This window comes from Diadema antillarum, unplaced genomic scaffold (genome assembly GCF_040938485.1).
Source record: "Diadema antillarum isolate AM-2024a unplaced genomic scaffold, OU_Dant_1.0 seq00001587_RagTag, whole genome shotgun sequence".
Taxonomy (NCBI): Eukaryota; Metazoa; Echinodermata; class Echinoidea; order Diadematoida; family Diadematidae; genus Diadema; species Diadema antillarum.
Genome location: NW_027272304.1, coordinates 308,038 through 326,138, shown reverse-complemented (window position 1 = coordinate 326,138; position 18,101 = coordinate 308,038). Strand labels below are relative to the sequence as shown.

The 18,101-nt window shown below is 38.1% G+C and overlaps 1 protein-coding gene across 1 annotated transcript in view; it reads right to left on the bottom strand.

Annotated features, from left to right (window-relative positions):
* Window positions 1-18,101, bottom strand: part of LOC139710918 (guanylate cyclase soluble subunit alpha-2-like) — a 147,378-nt gene that overhangs the window by 46,283 nt on the left and 82,994 nt on the right. The window contains exons 2-5 of the mRNA XM_071622838.1: window positions 17,148-17,218; window positions 10,440-10,573; window positions 4,463-4,635; window positions 594-1,112 (exon numbers count right to left, since the gene is read on the bottom strand). Coding sequence (XP_071478939.1) covers window positions 594-1,112; window positions 4,463-4,635; window positions 10,440-10,573; window positions 17,148-17,218 — 897 coding nt within the window. The remainder of the gene's footprint in view (window positions 1-593; window positions 1,113-4,462; window positions 4,636-10,439; window positions 10,574-17,147; window positions 17,219-18,101) is intronic.

Here is an 18,101-nt window from a genome sequence, read left to right as displayed (position 1 = left end):
GATCATCTGCACAAAAACAACCTATGCCCTTCACCGTGTGACGTCAGGAAAAGAAATCGCTTTTTGTTCACGTGATACGTGGAATTCCTTTACAACATGCTGCGCAGTAGAATCTAATTAAGGGGAGGAAACATTAAGTCCAGGGAACCTATTCTCACGGGACGTTCAGCGGTCACATGTGACCATCACAAGACGTAGAAAAAAGACATCCAAGGTTTTGGTTGCTTATGGTAACTGAGAAAACATCACAGGTTGCTTGTCTCTATTTGTAGTTTGTGAGGGTTGTAGTCAACAACACACAAACGCATCGCTTCGAGTGTTGGTAAAACAAAACGAGAGGGTAGAAACTTGTCACGTATACATGTACAAAGAGCACAAAGGGTTTAGGGAGAAGACCCCCCCCCCCCCCCAAAAAAAAAAAAAAAAAAAAAACCAAACAAACAATAAAACAATAAAACAATAAAACAATGGCTACATAAGGAAACGTGTTCACGCAACACACACTCGTCTCTAAAGTTCTCAAACTTCATAGACAATAAGAAGAATGGACTTACCGAGTACTTGCTCTCGCAGCTGGACAGGCCTGACAACACTCCCTTCGTTGCTAGTACATAGTTCTTATTAATGTTTGCCAGGATTGTTTCAAACGTGACGCGAGCCATCGAAGGTTTAAGGACTTCGAAGTAGGAGTTGAAGTTAAGTCCATCGGAGGCCAGCTGGGCCGCCATCATTCTGACAATGGTGTCACCCAGCTGCTTAATGAGGAGCTGCCTGTTGAACATTATATGGAAGGGAAAGGCAGAGCTGAAGGTGTTCACGGACAGTCTGGAATCTTTTCTCCTCGTAGACAAGATGTGTGTGTTCAACAGGGTCTCCGCAGGGTCGCCGTACGGCGTCTCCCCGTTGCTATGGTCCCGGAGGGGCTGAATTACATACACTGAATGGTTTCCCACGCGCTCACCCATTTGCACGTCTACAAACGTATTGAACAACAAAATGGACGCCGTTTTGATCTGTCCCACCATGCTTTGCGAGATACAGGTGCTGTCCGAGTACATGTGAAGTAGCATGGTGTGGTCTCCATCAGAGGTTGAGCAGCGATATGATGGTGGCTAGGTGGTTACAAATAAACAAACGAAATCAGTGATATCACATTAGATGCTACATGTAACACTTGCTGTTAATTAAGAAATGAAAAGCCACTTTACACTAAAACCCATGTAACGTAAAATTCCTATTAAAGAGTTGATTTAAGAACTAGTTAGGACCTACCACTATCTTGTTGTCTCGGTCATTTGTATATGAGGACGAATACTGTTGTTAGCTCTATTTTACACTTACTATCTTACTAACATAAAATACTCGAACACGGCGAGGTCGGTAGTAGGTTTAGTTCTTTGACTTCTTGTTTTTTTTTCTTGGGTGTATCAATATGATAGGGAGTAAATTTAAAAGAAACCATAGAGACTCCCTGGTCATGGGTTAGGACTAACAACCCGTTATTTTACTGAAATAAACAAGATACAAACCCAAAGACTTCAAAAAAGGGATGTGTTTACAAGGGAGTATTGCTCACACAGGTTGCTGTGTTTTCTAAGGGTCTCCCTTTTTAGCATGCTATACTTCTTTATTTCGCTCATACAACTGTATCCTACCCAAATACTGTATTCGTTTAGCAATACTTGCAAAGTGACAATGAATTAATAATTCATTGTTCACCCAATTGTATCCTGTCATGCAAAACGGGTGTTCGTATGTAATTATCTGCTTTTCTCAAATACTTTTGAATGGGAAGAATCATTCACACACATTTAAGCAACACTATTGCTACTTTCTGTTCAATGAGGCCTACTGTGAAAACCACAACACTGCAATTATTCTAATTATTATGCAATTTTTTAATTGAAAAGTAAAATCAGTCATGGCAATATCTGTCTGTCTTAATCTCCTATTATCTAAAATATAATGGATAAATGGTTTTGTTAGTGTTTTTTCCCAACGAGTCGTCATTGACAGACATTTTCAAAGCTACAGTAAAAGGAAAAAATTGAAATGTAAGGAACAAGTATCAATATCGCATTTTCTTACTATTCAAGCAACTTTTATTAGTTATTAAAGTATTTTATAAACTGAGGAAACACCACGAGAAATACGACGAGCTATGTGCATTTTTCAAAATACTTTCAACATTTCATACGACGAAATATGCTATGATATTCACAAACATTACCGTCACAATTCAATTCACTCAGTGAGAGCATTGATAGAAGCTTAAATCAGACTGCATTCGTTTTGAAAAGTGAGAATATCATAGCATTTATTCTAACATGACACTAGGGCTTACAGAGCTGGTGTCATTTTCCTATTACCATAACAGCACCCGCGTCCAGTTTGGGTGGAAATATAATGCTTATCAATCAATCCCAGTGATTTTGTTATCAGTAATTGAAGAGTGATTGAGTTATTTTGATATCAGAGAATGTATTTTTTTCATTTAATGCTAAGAATATCCTTTCTTAAGGATTCTGTAAAATAATTAAAAAAAAAGAATCAAGTAACTTTCAGAATATCATTATGACTCCGAATGATTTTGTCGCCGATCAAAATGGTTTTTCGCATTTTCAAAACTCACGATTTATATCCATGCACGTAAATCCCCCTCTCTCCCGAAATATAAGGGAGATATTGACCGTCTCTCTTAGCTTTGTGCAGACTGGCACACTTCACTTCTTGTCATTTTAATGCGCATCAAACGAATTTCAAGTCGAATTACCGAAACCCTTTATAGTCTTGTAAGATCCATGCGAAAACTAATCAATTACTAATAAATATCCCACACAGTGACACTTATACTGTCCGCTTCAGCAAAGCATTCTTGACAGGAATCGTTGCTGTACGAATCCTTCTTTTTCGGAGGGAAAAGGAAAACGAATATAAAAAACGCAAGGCAATAACCAGAAGCTAAGATAACAAGTTTTAAATTAAGATCTAACTCACTTTCTGCAAGCTGGGTTCTGCATAAGTTTCCGGGTTGCTTTTGTCTTATTTTTAGTGAGGACGGGGGGGGGGGGGGCATAGGATATTTGTTTTTCCAAGAACGAATAGGCTTAGATGAAAAACTTTGCAGAGTGCTATGACGCACAATAATCATTTTAATTTAGCAGCACTGTCATAGGCATAAGAGTGGAAATATAGCCTACCATCCGCAGTATCGTCGCAGCCTACAAACTAATATGCGTCACATGCTGAAAATAACATGTAAGTAAATATACTTGCATTTTCTCTCATATTCTGGTTTTTCTTACTTACATTCTGAACATACTGACGTGCTCATGACTTGAGTCATAATAAATATATGCGCTCACGCAATGCGTAGACTGATGCATACCATGTTGGTTTATTACTATATTCAAATCTATGCATATTTCTCCATCTTAAGACACAGTTGTATGAAATTATTCAATCAATCTATATGAACACTAAATGCATTTCATCACTGCAACGAGCTTGCATTCGTTATTTTTTGTGTAGTTATCTTCTTTGTTACAAAATGAAAGAAAAAAGCAGTTGAAAAGTTATGCAAGAATCTATAAACTAGCAAAGCGGTCTACTGCTTCGAACTGTTTAATATCTACGTAATAATTTCGGTATGTATATAATTATATATATCTATATTAGAGGTAAGAGAATTTCCGATTTTGTTGCCAAGCACGGCACTGTGGTTGAATTTATTTTAGCTGCTGACTGGACATCTCTCCATGAAAAGAATGGTGCAGCTGGTTCGTGAGAAGACATAGTTATATATAGTCATAGTTATATAATGAGCACTCTATCCCTCTACGTTGACTTATATCTAGATTTCCTTCAAGTACAGCCGTATTTGCCCCACATATTCGCCCTATGCGACTGACATTCCATCTTAATTCACACAATTTTCATAGTTTAACATCATGTAGTACATAATATATTGACAGATCTATGTTTAGATTTGTGGAATAAATTGTGGTTCTTGAGCAGAGAAACCAACTCAGGAAAACCCCAAACAAATTACACTGAACAAGGATGATGACATAGGAGCTTCACCATAAGAATGCATCAGTGTGGGCTCACCATAAGAATGCATGAGTAGGAGGCTCACATATTTCAGAAATATAACAGTGTAATTCCATTACAATACCGCTCGCTTGACAAGGTCACCAGTTTAGAAGTCCTACATGCTTTCTTCTTTTAATATTCCTAGAGCCCTCACTCATGCATTGTTATGGTGAAGCTGCTACGTTATCATCCTCGTTCATTGTGATCTTTTGATATGAATTTTGAAAACATTCTTATTCCTTATCCCAATCACTATAGTTTCTGAAACTCTGTACCCAGTATAACCAATTCATAGTTGTTCAAACGTAAAAGTCTGAAAACCATCCGTAATTCTCCTTTAAAACAGCTGAAGTACTGTCATTCTTACTTTGATATCGTCGTAGAGTTTGAGTGAGGCGTTGTGCTGTTGGAGCCCATCGATGTTACTATAGAAATCGACGAGAGAGCCTCCGAGCGCTTCGAGAAAAGTCCCGTATAGCTCGTAGCACAGGCTGAAAAACTCCTCCCCAAACCTCTCCATAAACACCGTGTACTCTAAACCTGGAAGGCGATTAGAAAGAGAGAGAGAGAGAGAGACAACAGGTCAAAGAGTTGCTGAGAAAATGAAACCAACCGAGCGACCCACCGACCCATCAAACAAACAAACAAACAAACAAACAAACAAACAAACAAACAAACAGACGAACGAGCGAACGAACGAGCGAACAAACGAAAAAACAAACATGATTTTGCAGTGACACCAAATCCCTGGCTTTGTTCTATTCACATTGTCACAACAACTATATGGAGGAAACGAGCGCTTGAAGTACTTTGAAGTACGGTACTGGTCAAACAATGACCTTTTTAATCTTGTGAAGTGAAAGTCATGAGTAAACTGAAATCCGACATTTGTCCTGACATAATCTACCATTTTTGTCACTTTATCATCACAGCGATACCTTGAGTTCAATATAAGAAACGACAGAATCACTTGCGGACGCAATCTAAATAATTCTATCACGATCGATCTACGAGTTGGTGATGATTTTGTTTCAGACATACTTATATGCAATTTATTAATAAAGTTGGAGCCCATTGCAGAAGTAGGCGGAGTGAGGTCAAACGAGTAAAAGGTAATTTGACCTCATTGCAGTGCCTTGAGATAGCTTGAGTTAAAACGAGTTCACTGTTCACCCGTTTTTGGTGACTAGAATCGGATGTACAGTGTATTGATTCTTTGGAGTATTGCAATATATCTCGGATATTAAGAGGCTGTAACCTACTTTTAAATCCTGATTCATATTCAAGAGACAGAAAAACACCTGAAGCATCACGGTGTAAGACTTTTGCGTCTTTTGATTGGCTTAGACTTTCCTATGTTTTAGACTTTCTTATTTTGAACGACACTAAAGATCCCCAGTGAACTCTGAAAAGTAAAAAAAAAACAAAAAACAGTAGCACTTATCGTCAGCTATACAGCATATGCGGACCTCAAGGGAAAAATATTGTATTCCATCAATGCAGTGGATCATGACTTGGTCCCCACTTGTTCTTTTATTGGTGTGTGATGTTCTTATCTTTTCGATGAAGATATGAAAACCAAAGAGCAAGCACCTGTTTGACAACCCACTCACACAAGTCTCGAACATGAAGACTAAGGTCAGTGTATAAAAGAGAAATAGAGAGATAGGGGGAGATGGAGAAACACAAGGACAGAAGGAGAGAGATATAAGAATAAGAAAGACAGGTATACCGAGAGAAAGAGAGCGAGAGAGGAAGAAGAGAAACGCAATTATCTAACCCTGCTGCTCTATAAGTCTTCCGTCTTCAGTTGTCCTTTATGATTACCGTATTATGCTGAGGATCTCGCCAGCCAATTAATTGAGAACACAAGAAACATCTCAGCAAATTTGACATCAATCTGGCCATGTTTGCATGAATGGCGTATGACTGAGAGAAAACGAACATTCTTTTGGTTTGGAAGCGGAAACTTGAGAGCGTATACACCTATAGCTGGAGCTGGCAGCTAAGAAACGTTTGGGGGCTTTGCATCCACAAATGCTGCGCTTTGCCTGATGCATCAGACCGCGTATAGCTATCAATTACATTTAAGGCTCAAGTAGCTTAGATGCAAGTAGTCTGTGTGCCGTGTACTCCATGCCCGGCTCTTCCCGCGACGCAGAATGCTTGCATTCGCTGCCGAAACCCCCTCCCGTCCATACCAGCCGTAATAAAAGCTATTATTTAGCGCGGCAAATTGCGAATTACGTTTGATAGATCGACAAATAGGAGCTGACGTTGGAGATTGCACGAGATCTATCCCTATTGACAGATAAATCTACGAGTGTTTATCAAAACACTTCGGCTGCCCATCATAATTTCCATTCGTGTGTATTCGTCAATGAACTGTTCCTCAAGGTTATTCCAGGTCTACGGTTTTTGCGAGGCAGTGCGCCGTTACTGCAAGGGTGTAGCGGGGAAATTGAATCCCTCGTTCGCTTCTTCCACACCTCTGATCCTACTGTCTTTCATATCGCACTATAGTTTAAGTTATTATTTACTGATGCGTCTTTTGAGACCCTTTCCAAAATGTGCTGTATACCAAAACTAAATGGATATTCGCATGGATAGTAAAGCATATGGAGAAAGAAATCTACATGTTCTCTTAAATGGAATAATGGGGAAGGGTCACTGGAGTAAACAGCAATATTCTGAACTTCAGGATTAAATGGATCATTTGTTGTTTTATTCTGTATTTATTGTTCTTGTTTTCTTTTCTGATATCATCACCACCATGACAATAATTATGTATGCCGCCTCCCTACACAATTTATCTGTCAACAGAGTTAATGACCGAAACAAGAAACATTTCGTAGCTCATTCCATTCGTTTTAGTTTGCCAGGAGAGTGAATCGGTTAATGTCTTTTAAAGAATAAATGTGTGTGTGTGTGGGGGGGGGGGGGATGAGGGGAGGGAGGGGTAGAAATTAGTTACTGTCAGACCAGCGTTGAAGGTTTGTCGCGACTCAGACTGTCGGGGTATGACAGTGGGGCAGCAGCTGAACAAGTAGTGTTCGTCACCCTCGCGAAATGTCTCCCCAGCTTTTTAAACACTTCCCTCTGATGAGCATGGTGTGTACGGGGTCGTTGTTGACACTGGCGCCCCTAGATTTTTCTGGCGACTAACTATCATTCGGTGCCCAGATTCATTACCCTAAGGTGAAGGCCTTTTATTTTCATGTACCATGGAGAAAGCACAATAAACAAACAAACAAAATGACTAGGATAAATATCAATCGTTGCAGGGAGTCACAACTGTTGAATAGCATGTACAGTTAACTTCCTATTCTATAATATGTTTTTTTTACTGCAATGATATGCAATAATGTTGTATCTTACTGTCAAAGTGATGAAACGTGTTTATTCAATTACAATGAAAATTTGAACAACACAGCCTGTAAAATCTAACATCAGGAGGTGTTGCGAAGCTATAGGCGGATATCATGTAACCCAGAAATTAGACAAATCTTGCACTTCGGTTTTTGAAAAGCATGTTTCGCGTCTCTCAGGTTTCATGACTATTGACGGGAAGGTAGAATTACTATCAAGAGAAGTTGTGCACTTGCTCAAACATATACACGACTGGTCGTTGTTACGTAAATAGGAGAACTCGTGTATGAACGCTAATGAACATAGAACTGCGGTGCGCACGTTACCTAGTCAAATTAAAACCTGATTACTTCCCCTGACTTGAGGCTGCGTTAAAGATGTGAGTGTGCCGGTAGCCGATCCTTCTATGAAATGAACAATTCTACTGGTCTCGTATTGGCAGCTGGATGTGTATCTGGTAATCAAATTGTCATCAATATTTCAAGAGGTTTTGAAAAAAAAGGTAGGAATTAGCAAGTTAACAAGCGGTGACGACTGTTAGGCACTTTTGTATGAGAGCGACAAGTATGCCAGGACGGTAATTAGATTTGTGTCAAGCAAGTGTGGGTTAAACGATCTATTTCCCTCTCACAGTTAAACAAACATTTACTCGGTTCATGCCTTGTAAACTTAAAGCAAAGGAGGATATTAGGAGGGTGTCAATTTATTGATTTTATTGACGATTTAAGGCGTTATGACAGTTGTAGTGTGGGTTTACCAACCGATGGTAGCCTTATCTGTACTATATTTACCACTATTCCTGTGCACCGTGGTGCCAAAACATCCTCAATATTGGCATGTGTGTATATCCCCCTATCTTCCTCCGTCATGGTTATGACGAACATATAAATGCACGCAGAGGGTGCGAATCGAACCAGTTACCACTACTACAATTTTAAATTCCCTCGTAACATTTTACCACCATGCTATAGTCGTTTTAATGTGATAAGGTGCTTAAGGATTTTTCTCGATAGACATCGTTTCGGTTCTGTTTTTCTCTCGCAAAGTGTCTCTTGCAAGGCGCACAATTTTGGAGATGATTAAACTTTGAAAGTGTTGCTGTTTAAACTTTAGATATGTTGCGATGTAGAATCGGTCATTTCATGAATAAAACACCCCTGCTGGAAAGACCACAGTGTCCCGCAGTGTGAAACACACTTTGAAACACAGTGTGAACACAGTGTGAAATCTCTTCACACTGTTGGATTTGAGCGTTTTAATATTGTGGACACAGTGTGAATCATCAGTTCACAATGAAAAACAGAACATTACTCTATGAACTCTCTGTGAAAAACCACATTACAATGTGAAATCACCTTCACACTATTCATATTGAGCGTTGTCACATAGTCGACTATGTGAACACATTGGTCCGAATTCACGAAGGTGGTTTAAACTTAGAGCTTGGTACAAATTTAGAGCATGGTCTATTAAGCGTTAAATAGGCGTACCTTTGACATGCGTGTATCAACGCATAAACTATGGTTTAGATTTAAACCATCTTCGTGAGTTCGGGTTATTGTGAACACACTGTGGGACACTGTGTTCTTTCCAATAGGGACATAAGACACAATATCTGTTACGAAGTGAACGTTTTCATGTGATAAATCGCTGCTTTCTGGGATCTTGTGTTATCATTGATGTGAAAACAATGATGTGCACTGCTGCAACGAATATCGTCGAAACAAATTCACTTGTACCCGAGAAAGAGAGGAGGGTAGGAAAGGTGCAAATGGGTACTTGACAGGACGTTAGTTGGGCAAATCCAAGTTGACACGGCATTTGATTCTCAACATTTAAATAACTAATGGTTGTCGGTTGATAAGTGCGAAATCGTTTTTATCTGAGAGGATCTGACTTCTCTTAGAACACTTTAAAATATCAAATAAAATGGATGGGAAAACACAGACATTAGTGACTAAGTAAGAGATGAAGATGAGAGAAAGTGATAAGAGGTTTGCAACACCCCCTTACATCCCCCTTGTGACGGACGGGCAGAAGGATAAAGTAGTCGGGAAATGGAAAACGTTCCACTTTCACCAATAATGAAAACGATGTTGGCAGTACATGGTGATGAAAAAGCATTTTGGTAGTATGTGCCTCCAGACGGAGAGAATGAACTAGGCCTAGGAAACCGTGGCGTCTGCATGGTGATATGCATGATTAAGACACCTTTTAGAACAAGTGAAGGGGATCATAATGAATGCATGTGTCATAAAAATAGCTCTCTAGCTATTTACCTATCCGTGTATGTCTGTCTGTCTGTCTGTCTGTCTCCCTTTACATGTATATGTAAAACTAGATTAGTTTGCTTGTTTGTTTCTTTGTTTTAAAGTTCGAGATCATTTAGCTTTGCTGGTGCCTTTTGATATTCCTTTTCTGTTTCACATGTCATTACATTATCTCTTTTTACTGATTGTGTATAATACGACAATATTCTTAGCTATACTCTGAACCATTATCATCGTTTTACTGTAAACATCCTTGTAGATAAATATGCATTGTATAAGATATTTGAAATTGATTGTTGTATTTCCAATACCCTGTATAAAGACTGATATACGACGATAATAAACTCTCTACTGTCAAACTACTAACTTTCAACTGTGTGTGCGTGTGCATGTATGTAACTGTGCCTCAAAACTTCTCTCTTGGCACTCGATCATCAGAATTGTAAGGATAGAGGCAATATACAGCAGTAGTTCCGAAGCATGGCTTTCGAAACAGGTAATTCACTTCGCTCCAGCTCCGCAGGTGAACGATCGGTCCAGCTTAAAAAAATAATAAAAAACTGACAAACAAACAAACAAACAAACACAAAAGCACAAAAACAACAACATAAATGTATGACATGAATAACATGAAAACAGTAAATAAATCAAGTCCATGACCTTGGGGTGGGGGTGGGAGTTACGAATCGCTCTGGGGAAACTCACCTAAAATCTTGGCACCCTTGGTTGTGACGTGAATGAGTAGTTCTTCGTTGCATGGTTTGAAGCAGATTGTGTCATCGTCATCCACTTGTCTTAACGCCTCTACCGTAAACTCATTGTCTAGACCTTCTGTTCTCCTGTGAAGGAAAACATAGAAATACAGGAATGAGACCAATCGTATACTAACATGTTCAAAGTATTTGTCGTAAATCAGTGTGACAACATTATTTAGTAGCTCACATAAAGTGAAGGCTGGTCAATGCCGTTAGAGCATTTAAGTATTACACTTTGTTTTCTACCCGAAGACTTTTCATTTGCTTTGTAAGATGAGTGACGATGACATGAAAATAGCTCTTATACGTATCACTCAACCTGTGAACATCAATGAATGATAGAACGTTATTATGGCGGTCTCCTGTATTGTTTTCCCCCTTGTTTACGTCTTTATATACGTGTGATCATAATGTGGCTGTTTTCATATATAGAATATTATTAGGGATACTGTTGTTACGACATTGACAGTTTATTCAATGATTTGTATCTTTCCCTTATTTCACACTTGGCATCCATATGTTACTTGAGCTGGAAATAAAAATAGAATAAACAGCAATGAAACAAAAGTAAATTTTCTAGGGACTAAGGACCACGTTGCGAGGGTGCACGTCACGTTCTCGACACCCACGAGTCACACAGTCCACGAGTCATACAGCCCGCGAGCTAGACAGTAGTGAAAAAGGCCCATGAACTCGACATCAGGTAAAATAGGCCCACGAGCGAAAGTTCCACCAGCTTGACTCAAGGCAAAAATCTCGACACTGCGCACATAATGCCCCGTGATGTAATGTCGAGCTCGTAGGTCTTTTTTGCCTATAGTGTCGAGCTCATGGGTCTATTTTTCTTTTACGTTACTCTTGGGCTGTCGAACTCGTGGGATGACCCCGTTGTGAAGCGAAGGAGATAGACAGAGAGAGAGAGAGAGAGGGGGGGGGAAGGAGGAAACGTTATTTTGTTTTCTAATAGTGCATTGCTGATAGTCACCCACCAGTATTTGGGTAGGCCTTTTAATATCAACAATAACACCATTATTTCACACAATGTACTAAATGGTGCTCAGAAATTTTCACTTTAAGTTACATTCTTGCCATACTCAAAATGAAACACATTGAATTGTACATCTGCGTATGCTCATGCTGTTGTTCGTTACTCCATCCACAGACCCTGTATGGTTATGCTTCGTCACAGCTAATTGATACACTGTGCCTAGATGATTATTTTACCTAATTTGAAAAGCCTCTTCTTTTGCACTTTTTACCTTTCATTTTTATCAAAAGCTGCTATTTCACAATACTTGGACATATTATAATCTCAGATTTCTGCTCCCGTCTGCACAGCAAAATTTAACGGACAACACGGTGTATTGATTCGATATTGAATTGTGTAACTACCCTACCTAATTGTGTTTTCTTTCATATATGCATTGTATAGAATTACCAGTGTTGTATATCTATGTACATCATACTGTGTGGAATAATTTGCACTTCAGCCTCTCACTGCGAAGAATAATTTCTATTGAATAAACAAAGGTGCCATTAATGAAATAAGAATATTTAGTTCGGAATAGCTCGATTCAATCGACGCCATTTCATTCGGACTATTATATCACTGCCAACAAAGATAACAACAGGCATGATACACATTCAGATTTCTCAGATATTCAAGTGATATGCAAAGACAAATTGGGGCAGTGTATACAAGAAGAATGTCGGTAATTCACCACTCCCCCCCCCCCTCAAAAAAGAATACATATATATGATTACAAATCAACATGTAAAGCATCGTCACAGATTGAAATTTGATATCATTTTTCCTTTAAAAATGTTTAGTTTTCGTATGGAAATAGAGAAATTTAATAGTCAAGAGCGCTTCTTCAGTCGTCGTCTCGCGTTATGACCTCACATGAATTATGTAAAATGATAGCGTATCATACAGCCATAAACTAGTAATAATGCTTCTTTTGCATTTGCTCACGAATATTTTACTGTTCACTTTGTCTGGCAAGAGACAAACTAATCAACATCAGACAACCACTCCAAGCTTCATTAAAGGACTATCCGGAAAAAAAGAATAGGTTTACCATAATAATGAATGGGACATTAAGATCATTTCAATTTATTTTCATATTTCTCCAGAAAATGTCACACACACACACACAAACATAAAGAAATACAATAATACAATACCAAAATCACAAAATCACAAAATACAAATCAGGTGAAACTTCACTTGAATGTACAACTGTCTCAATAAACACAAAGGTCTGTTTACATCAGTATTGGACTATGTTCAAATTACGAGAAATGTGATGGGGCCTACGTAAAAGCAAGCATAATAGCAAAATCAGGTACAGGTAAATATGGAGCACAGATATGATAAAAACAAACCAACAAAACAACGCGCTGTTCTATTATATTCGTCAACTATAATATCAAATGTTTCCATGGAAACGGGATACTCGTGGTCGGTTAAGTGGCGATGTTGAGGATGCTACAGTGGGTTTGTATATGATAATGAAAAGTTCCTGATCCGGATCACAACCGTCTAGTGTTGACCAAGTTGAGGCGCGTTGTACAGTGTCAACCTGAGCAAATAGGTTGCAAGTTACAGGCACGTGCTCGTATGGAATATAATATATGCTCTCACAGGGTTGATTGGAGTTCTACGTTATACCTTTAATCACTATCCAGTTATTCCTCCACAATGTAATTTACAAACAAGACAGAGAAAACATCTGAATCCAGACTTGAAATTCAAACTTTGGTATCGACTTGAAGAAACACGTGCCCAACTAAATTTACCCAAACCATCTTTTAAGGATTACTGTTTTTTAGGTGTTTTCACCCTCAGCCCATTTAGCACAAAAATTTGTCAATATTAGCAGACCTGTTTGATAAAGTGTCGCTCTTGTTTTGTTACTTCGTTATGCATAATATCACCATACAATTATACACACTGTATAACATTTAGAACGCAGTTTTACATACCCGCATGTACACCAACAAGATTTATAGGTAAGCACAATTGTCCTAAATTGTTCACCTAGCCTCATTCACATACAAATTTGTTTTCTTAGCATGACACTGAAAGGCTCTAGGAGAATCTATAGAGGACCTTTGTTTGGCTTTTTTTTTAATCGCTGCAACGCACGCTACTAATTGAAACGCATTGCCCGCGCAATTAGACGGTTCGACATGCACGTCGAAAGGTGTCGATAACGCGTTTTAGTGTTTTTGTTATATGATATTCACCCGGTTCACGTAACGGGCGATCGAAAATACTCTCCGCTTCAAGTTCACTAAATTTTGCGCCAAACAACCAACTCTTTTTCCTTTATTTGTTGTTACCGCAAGTGCGAAAGTATTTACCATCGACACTTTCACCCCGATGAAACACAAGCTTCAATTTTTCTAATCGATTAAAGTTTCGGAAGGTGCGGGATATCCATCACTGTAATGATAAACACTCCCTCCGTTTCCGTAATTGCAGAAATGGCATGTTTTACGAAGACCTTGCTTAAAACCATGTTGTTTTGGAAAGCTTGAACTATCGTAGTGAGCTACCTTCAGGGTATGATCAGAATAATGGAGAATAGTATACAGTTCCAAGGATTTCGTTTATGGAAATCTGCACGGCATCAATCATAAGGAATTTGATGCTAAAGGCATCTTGCATCTCTGAGCTTTGCATTACATCATGCAGCTTCAAAAAACATTGATTTTGTCTATACATGTACACGATCAAGGTACAACCTACCAAACGTCTCAGACACCCCATTCACACTCAGAATACAATTCCGGTTGCTTGACATGTCTCTGGACCAAGAATTGTAGCTCTTCTGCTTAAACTTTAGAACCTAATTTTACCGCACGGGTGTAACAAAAAGCGCTCACATTGATATCGATAGACTTGGATATGTTTGTCGATTGAATTACAATCTTTTAAATAACAAAGTCATTTACGTTCAAGGAGTAAACTCAATTCATTCCGACTGCTGAAAGGCATTACAATTGAATGCAACAGGAGATTTTACATGTAACAAGCAGCATGATATAAGAATACATCGATTGTCAAACCACACTTCGTATATTTGGTAACAAAATAATATTATATATATCTCCACGATAAATAAATTATTCACTTTTCTGTTGGTAAGTCACTCACGGCCTGTGCTGTGATGTTGGCATTTCGAATGGTCATAAGTAGAGAGACTTGTTATATAATCTGATTTATCTTTAAGTTGTGAAAAGGTTTGCAAGTGGCTAGGGATATCATGTACACCTGTTATTCCGCGCCAAACAAGGTGTGAATTGGCGCCTCGATGCTGCCGTTGTAATCTTCCCCAGGATTCACGCTTAACTAATCATTTTCTCCTCCAAATTTAACCCATCCGGCTCTCGAGCTTTTGCAATAACATTCGCCAAACCTCAAAGCGTTGCGAACGAGGCAGGGCTCAGTGCAGCTGGAGTCGCGCCGTCTCGTTGCTCGAGTCGGTACGCGGGCTTAACCCGCACAATGCGGCCCCCACTTATCCTCGCGGCTGCTGGATTTCCGATTTTCTATACCAGGTTTGGTGGTGACGTGTGGTTTGAGAAGGGAAAAGATCTGATGTAGAGATATGCCCCAGTCTTCCTGCCGAATCTAAATCGCACGACAAAATCGATAGTGCGGCAAGACGTCGAAAATAGTTCCCACGCGTAAGTAGCTTCACGATCACCCTTTCTCGTCCTTTTCCCTCTTTTCTTCTTCTTCTTCCTCCTCCTCCTCCTCCTCCTTCTCCTCTTCTTCATTTTCTTCTTCTCCTTTTGCTCTTTCTCCAGATGGTATGTTTCCTGTTTTCATGTACACTGGTCCTATATTTCACAACATATTTTGTTTTCAATTTCAATTTCTTTTCATATTTCTCGATGAAAAATACATCATTTAATATAACAAAGTAAAATGATACATAATATCCAAGTATAGTTAGAATGCACAGTGATTTATTGTAAACATAATAGAACATGGTGGTCAATCAAAGAAAGTTTGAATCTTAGTATCATGCTAAAGAAATATGATGCAATCTACTTGAATACCCTTGAATTTATTTTTTTTTTTTTATTATTGCCAACAGTTTTACTGGCCAGCAAAGAGTGTATACGTGTATGATATACGATGAATCTTCCCATTCTGCTATTGTAGTTTACAGCCAAGCGCCATGCTATAATACTGGATGGAAAAAGTTGGTCGTTATTCTATTATACGCAGAAGGTTTACCGACTTTGATACTGTATCTTACAGCTTTTCTATATATGCACAAAGTCACGTGATAACAATTCCTTTTCCACAGCCAACATAGAACCTTACGCTATTAGTGACAACTAATGCATTCAGTCAGCTAGGGAGTTATTGCTCTTATAATCATTACGCAATTTTATGATATCATTTCATATATGTCACTGACTGCGATATACACATGTGGAAATTACGTATACCTTAACGACTTTCTCAGGGGGAGTAGGAATATGATTAATTGTGGAAACCTCGTTTAATGCCCGTTTCAGACATTCATCACACACTGACAGCTGGACATTACAGAAAAAAAAAGTGATGCATAATATAGATATAGAAACACTCTCGCACACAAGCATCTATGGAAATAATACATATACATACATATACAAAATATGTGTACAGTACATATAAGCATATAATAGCATGTAGGTGCGAGAAAGTTGCCTGTACTCTACGGCTATCATAAGAATAGGTGGCAACATCATGTCTGGCTAGTCAGAAGTGGTGATTATATAAGAGTATGCACAGTGTACGTGTTGTTTAAAATGGTAATAGTGCGCGTCTTTTGAAAATAGAAACACAGTCGCAGTTGCGTCGTGGTTAATGTGTCTGATTGATTTGTCGTGTTATAGTGGAATTTACCCAGATGGTTGCAAGAATGCTAAAATCCTCCTCTTTGTCCAAAAAGGCAACAGCCATAGAATTGACAACAGGTGTACTAGTATATGGTGCGTAAAGATTTGCTAGAAGTGAAGTGCGACTAGCCGAGGCATTGTTTCATACCGATGTCATAGTAAATTCAATCAAAAAGACTTTAACTCTACTTTTATTGATATTGTATGGTTACCATCCGAGAATTATTGATCTATCCTGAAAGAGTTAGAAATATAAAAAAAAAAATACATGGAAACAGGTGTTATGGGGACCTTACTCTATTCGATCATTCACATTCGAGAGCATTCAGCAGTTTAACCTTTGGCAGGTACGTGATTCTATGTTCGATGGTGTCTGTTTGTTTCTGTGTAACTACATGTATTATATATATATATATATATATATATATATATATATATATATATATATATATATATACATATATGTAATATATATATATATATATATATATTATATATATGTTACATAAATATATATATGTAATATATACATATATATGTAACATATACATGTATGTTACATATATATATTACATATATACATATATACTTATATTACATATATATATGTAACATATATATACATGTATATATATATGTTTGTGTGTGTAAGTGTGTGTGTGTGTGTGTGTGTAAAAATAAATCATATATATTATATCAATAAACATTCATTATCAACAAACAGAATATGATAGAGAGTTGTACTCACAGAAAGTCGTCGATGTTATCTTGGCCATGAGATGAGAAGACTCGTCGGAAGGTGAGAGACACAGTACCGACCTGAAGATAAAGAAAGCAGAGAGAAAGTAAACCCACTGTGACCTCACCGAGATATTAAAGGGAGGGTATACTATTGGGGAGATCAGGATTGGGCTTTTAACTTTTTACAAGATGTCAAGTAACCACTTATGAAATAGTACAGAGCATACCATTCTAAGAGGAATTCAAAGTTTATTTGATGAAAATTAGGTTTGGAATGACTGAGACATAAAAGTAAAACAAAGTAAAACAAAGTTATCGTAATAAAAGGTAGGTCCCACCTTTCATTAGAATTGCTATAGTTTGGATATCTCAGCCATTTCTAAACAATTTTCATCAAATAAACGTTGAATTCTTCTTGAAATTACATGCTCTTTCATATTTCATAACAGGTTGCTTATTATCTCATTAAAAATGTTAGATACCTGAAGTTAGGTTTCAACCAAAACTATACGATCCCTTTAATGAATCCTGGAATTCTAGACCCAATAACTCGACAGAACCACCACCCTTAACCATGTTATACATATTGCAATTGACATTACATGGAAACAGCGACGATGGTACTGGAAGGGTTAAGGCAGCCGTGTCTTTGTAAAATGAAGCCTCGTAGAGTGTCTGTACCGTGTGGGCTCATTTCTTTGGTTACAGTTCGTTAGTCCGAAAGTTTGTTAATCCGAAAATGAAATGAGATTCGCTTTTGTGAAGGTTCGTTATTGCGGAGGTTCGTTAATCCGAAAGTGAAAAAAAAAATGGTTCGTAATTCCTAAGATTCGTTTGCTACAATCCGGAAACGAAATAAGGTTCGTAATTGGGTTTCGAAAAAAAGTTTGTCTTCTACAATTGCAATCTATTTCAACTTGTTGAGACTGGCTACTTTATTGTGACAAAGGACAGACAATTC